This window comes from Oncorhynchus masou, chromosome 4 (genome assembly GCF_036934945.1).
Source record: "Oncorhynchus masou masou isolate Uvic2021 chromosome 4, UVic_Omas_1.1, whole genome shotgun sequence".
Lineage (NCBI taxonomy): Eukaryota > Metazoa > Chordata > Actinopteri > Salmoniformes > Salmonidae > Oncorhynchus > Oncorhynchus masou.
The window spans coordinates 2332095-2338171 of NC_088215.1; the positions used below are offsets into that span (position 1 = coordinate 2332095).

General features: G+C 40.4%; 1 protein-coding gene across 1 annotated transcript in view; it reads left to right on the plus strand.

Moving 5' to 3' along the window:
* The window catches only part of LOC135521504 (zinc finger protein 501-like), a 30110-nt gene extending 26947 nt beyond the window's left edge, over window positions 1-3163 (plus strand). The window contains exon 2 of the mRNA XM_064947306.1: window positions 1-3163. This exon is cut by the window's left edge and continues 284 nt beyond it. Within this exon, the coding sequence (XP_064803378.1) occupies window positions 1-846 (846 nt within the window). The 3' untranslated portion in view covers window positions 847-3163.
* Window positions 3164-6077: the final 2914 nt, after the last annotated feature.

Consider the following 6077-nt stretch of genomic DNA (forward strand, 5'->3'; position numbering starts at 1 on the left):
ACTGGCGAGAAATCTCACCACTGTTTTGATTGTGGGAAGAGTTACTTAAGATTAAAATCACTAAAAGTACACATGAGAATTCACACTGGAGAGAAACCTTACAGCTGTGATCAATGTGGGAAGAGTTTTACTCTATCAAGCTATCTGATTATACACCAGAGAACACATACAGGAGAGAAACCGTACAGCTGTTCTCAATGTGGGAAGAGTTTTACACAGTCAAGCAACCTGTTATCACACCAGAGAAAACACACAGGGGAGAAATCTTATAGCTGTACTCAATGTGGGAAGTGTTTTACCCAGTCAAGCACCCTGTTATCACACCAGAGAACACACACAGGAGATAAACCTTATTGCTGTGATCAATGTGGGAAGAGTTTTACTACATCTAGCCATCGGATTGTACACCAGAGAACACACACAGGAGAGAAACCTTATAGCTGTACTCAATGTGGGAAGTGTTTTACTCACTTATGCAGCCTGTTATCACATCAGAGAAAACACACAGGCGAGAAATCTTATAGCTGTTCTCAATGTGGGAAGAGTTTTACACAGTCAAGCAACCTGGTATCTCACCAGAGAACACACACAGGAGAGAAACCTTATAGCTGTGATCAATGTGGGAAGAGTTTTACTTCATCGAGCAGTCTTATTGTACACCAGAGAACACACACAGGAGAGAAACCTTATAGCTGTGATCAATGTGAGAAGAGTTTTGTTACATCTAGCCGTCTTATTGTACATCAGAGAACACACACAGGAGAGAAACCTCATAGCTGTGCTCAATGTGACAGGAGATACTCTGATAAAAGATCTCTGATCAAACATCAGAAAATACATACATGAAGGAGTTGTTTCATGATATTAATGAAATAATGTCACAATGTAGAATGCTTTAACATTGTGGAAGGAGTGTTTTAATTATGTCACAATCTAGATGTCTAATCGTTTGCCCCGTGTTCTATTGATTTCAGCCTGATATGGATATTAGGCTCAGGGGAGAAATCCAGGCTCTGATTTGAAAGAGTACTATTTATGTGATTTAACAAAAAAGTGACTGACACAAAAAGAGCTGTGTAACACTTACCATGTTGGTTACCCACTAGAATCAAATGCAACACTTCAAAATGTAGCGATCTGCTTTATACAAATTGTCCTCTAACCAGGGATGTACACATCACTCCTAGATTCCGTGTGGTTTTTGAGCTGTTAGTTTTAACAGGACGTGCAACCTTATCTCCCCACTCTCACGCAATTGATTTCAACATGATATCGTTGAGTGATGAAAAATAAGTGTTGCGTTCCTTTGTTTAGCGACCCCTACATTTAAATGCATCACTCCAAAATGTAGCTGACTGTCTTCTGCAGGTTGTCCTGTAATCAGTGAGGTAAAAGATATCTCCCATTTCCATGTGTTTTTTCCCCCCTAATCGATTTCAGTGATTTATTGCTACTTGTCAAAACAACAGCGTTTCTGGTGTTTATGCTGTTTATAAGGAGCTTGTTTAAAAAATTCAAGTAATATGATTGTTGCAGATTTTTGTATTAAGTGAATTATTGCCAATACATATTAATGTACATTTGGTTTTGATATTTCATATTTACAATTCATGTAACATTTAGTAATCTTAATTATCATAATTATTTATGCAACCAGCTGACCATTTTTGGGTACAATTATATTGACATTGTTGCCCTGCTTTTAGAATATCAGGGTTCATTCTCAGATGTGCCAACCCAAATGTACTAGAGCGTGACATTGGGTACTGGTCCCCGATCCAACAACATGCCTATCTACTGAACCCTGATAAGAGAGAGAAGCTCCGCAGTGAGGTGGAAAATTACTAAGGATATTGCCGGAGTTTCCTCTTGAAATCAGACGTGTTCGTTTTAAGGAAAACTTGCTGATTGTCTCACGGGTGGGCACTCAAAATGTTTGTGTTTTGCGTTTTGCCAGTGCGTTACCATGGATCACAGTTTATTTTGACTGCACATTTTTCCGTATTGGAGATGAGTGTTGTTTGGTTCTAGAAGCTAGTGAGTTCTAGAAGCTAGTGGGGGGAAACATTTTTTACATTTGTTTTAATTGTTGACAGCCAGTCGACGTCATATTCATATTGTGGAAGGTGAAGCATTGTGGTTGATTATAATTTCAAAATTAGTTTTAGGATTCTAGAAAGAAAAAGGAGAGAACTAACATGATTGTATATTATTATTTAGAAATTTGTTTTTTCTTGTTTTTAGTTGTATACAGCCAGTAGACACCATGTTTATATTGGTGAAGGTGAAGCATTTTAGTTGATATTAATGAAATGGATGTTGTTTTCTGTTGGTGATGAGAACTTGTCCAACAAAAATATAGGATATATTTGTTGTCTTAACGGTTAAGGTGTTACAGGCTTTGGTTTTTCCATTCATGTTTTGAGGTTGGACTTTAGCCCGTAAATGTATAGCCTGTTAGCACTGTGAGGGAATTTTCTGTTAAACCTTACTAATGCTTGTGTAGTAAAATATAATTCTTTAAGCCGAGGCATTGGGCTTGAGATTGGTAAAGAACCTAACTCCTATAACATAGAAAAGTGTGTTGATATAGGCCTGTTCTAACTCAAATCAAATTTGATTTATGTAGCCCTTCTTACATAGCAAAGTGCTGTACAGAAACCCAGCCTAAAACCCGAAACAGCAAGCAATACAGGTGTAGAAGCACGGTAGCTAGGAAAAACTCCCTAGAAAGGCCAAAACCTTGGAAGAAACCTAGAGAGAAACCAGGCTATGAAGGGTGGCCAGTCCTCTTCTGGCTGGGCCGGGTGGAGATTATAACAGAACATGGCCAAGATGTTCAAATGTTCATAAATGACCAGCATGGTCAAATAATAATTACAGTAGTTGTCGAGGGTGCAACAGGTCAGCACCTCAGAAGTAAATGTCAGTTGGCTTTTCATAGCCGATCATTGAGAGTATCTCTACCGGAACTGCTGTATCTAGAGAGTTGAAAGCAGCAGGTGTGGGACAGGTAGCACGTCCGGTGAACAGTTCAGGGTTCCATAGCCACAGGCAGAACAGTTTACACTGGAGCAGCAGCACGGCCAGGTGGACTGGGGACAGCAAGGAGTCATCATGTCAGGTAGTCCTGAGGCATGGTCCTAGGGCTCAGGTCCTCCGAGAGAGCATGCTTAAATTCACACAGGACACCAGATAAGATAGGAGAAATACTCCAGATATAACAACCTGACCCTAGCCCCCCGAAACATAAACTACTGCAGCATAAATACTGGAGGCTGAGACATGAGGGGTCAGGAGACACTGTGGCCCCATCCGATTCTAACTGTTCTGGGTGTGTAGAATGAACCCATGATGTTCGGACACTCAGCCAAGAATATGATAGAAACTGACTGGTTCCTCTTGATCCTCCACAGAGTAAAGGTTATATCCTGCACACCAGTAACATAGCTATTGTTTTGGAGCCTGTTTTTGGAGAAATATTGTGGTGGAGAAATCAGAATTAGCTAAGTAACAAAGTAACATAGATAGTTAAGATATATTACCCGCAGAATATGCTGATATGAATAATTGACCTCTTGTTATTAGAATGTCTCCTTTCTGATTCTGGTGTTGGCAGCTGCACTTCCCCCCTCAAATGGGCCTCAGTCACTTTGGGTCCAGAGAGGGGAGATGTCAGGCTTATCGATCACATGTCCCTGTTGCTATTCAGAATATCAGCATCGATCACATGTCCCTGTTGCTATGCAGAATATCAGCATCGATCACATGTCCCTGTTTTCTAGGCAGAATATCAGCATCGATCACATGTCCCTGTTGCTAGGCAGAATATGAGCATCGATCACATGTCCCTGTTGCTATGCAGAATATCAGCAGAGAGTAAGGCAAAGGAGATCTGAAGGAAAAATAGTTTCCATTTGTGAACTGTGTGTTTATTGCAAACCATGTGAAGGGATGGTGTGAGTAATGGGAACCAATAACTTGTCTCCACAGTGTCTGTGCGCCGGTCACCTCCTCCGAGGGGGAGATTGTATTTGGGGCCCAAGGTCTGGCACAGGATGTGTGGTGTAGGTGTTTGGAACCATTGTACGTCGTCGCTGAGGTTGCACCTATCCTGAGATAGTATATAACCCAGAAGCAAGCCTCCTTGTTATAACAAGTCTTTTAATAAAAGTAAAAACCTTGATAGATTATTAATTTTGCCTCTCCTCATTATTGATTATGGGTAGAATTTCCACCACAGGACGTAGGGCGAACCGATTGGTATCACCTCTTTAGTCAGAATGTGTTACACCTGTGCTGGCTTGTCCATCTTTTTAGGGTTGGATGTTGCATCCAATTGTTAATATTGTAATCAATGACATTTCCTTAGGGTGCTCATTAGTCTTTCAGTTGTTAATCTTCTGTTTTTTTATCCTCTTATGTTTGTTGTGTAGTAGATATTTCTGTTTATTTCCATACATTTATTCCTGTGAAGACATTGTGCTGCAGCCATGTCTAAAATGTGCTGTATAAATAAAGCTTGATTTGATTTGAACATGTTGCAAAATAAATGAACCCAATGACCGACCAATCAACAGACTCTTTGCTAAACCAATATGTGCAAAAGCAACACGGATCTTGGTCCATCTTAGTATGAAAAACAGTATAAATTCAGTATATCTTCCACTATGTCAAAATAGTGCATGGTATGTACGTTTAGTATCACTTTTCAACCAACCAACCAATTTGTTGAAAATGAAAAATGTTGAAATCATCAATACGTCAAAGGATTCAACAACTGAAAACTGAAAGAAACAATTGGATCAAACAGATCAATTCCACTGGACATTGGGTTTGATTCAGACCCGGCCAGCCTGGCCAGAGATGTAACTTATAACCACTGAACGACCACATGCTAAAAGTATTAGATTTACTGGCCTGGTCTTGTTTGTCACCGCCTCAATAAAATGTGATTTTGATTTGAAATAAACGTCCTATTTATCAAAGATGCTTTTGGATTAGGTCAAATTTACTCCAAAAGGATTTGAATTTGTTAAAAGTCCATATTGATACACAACAACTAAATCATGATTTAGATTTATTAAGAACAAGTTGATTGACAAAGACGTGAATAAACCACATTTTGGCTATGATATGCCTCTGGGGTCAAAATGATCCATGTCAGAAGTATGGTTCCAAAAAAATATGTAGTGGTGTGTAAAGTTTGATTTGTGTTTAATGAGTGACAATTTAAAACAATCAACACATGCTTCTCTTTGAAAGGTTAATATTAACCTTTTATGAAATAAATGAAAAATAAACTTTTGGTTCCTCAACTGCGTTGCCCACTCCCATCAGCAGATGGTGATGTGCGTCTTTTAGATTCAGGCGACGCTGCCAGTGTGATGTATAATCGAGTGGGCGGGACGCTCCTTCAACAACAACAGCTAGACAGACACCTCGGTGGCTTTCTAGCAAACATAGCTACAACATTCAGGCTCTTTACACTGTTTTCGTGTTTTTTTAGTCGCTGTGTATTAAACACACTTCTGTCGTATGTACTTAAACAACACAATGTAACTCCACATCAATCACACTTCTGTGAAATCAAACTGTCCACTTAGGAAGCAACACTGATTGACAATAAAATTCACATGCTGTTGTGCAAATAGAATAGACAACAGGTGGGAATTATAGGCAATTTGCAAGACTCCCCCAATAAAGGAGTTGTTCTGCAGGTGGTGACCACAGACCACTTCTCAGTTCCTATGCTTCCTGGCTGATTGTTTTGGTCACTTTTGAATGCTGGCGGTGCTTTCACTCTAGTGGTAGCATGAGACGGAGTCTACAACCCACACAAGTGCCTCAGGTAGTGCAGCTCATCCAGGATGGCACATCAATGCGAGCTGTGGCAAGAAGGTTTGATGTGTCTGTCAGCGTAGTGTCCAGATTATGGAGGCGCTACCAGGAGACAGGCCAGTACATCAGGAGACGTGGAGGAGGCCGTAGGAGGGCAACAACCCAGCAGCAGGACCGCTACCTCCGCCTTTGCAAGGAGGAGCACTGCCAGTGCCCTGCAAAATTACTCTAGCAGG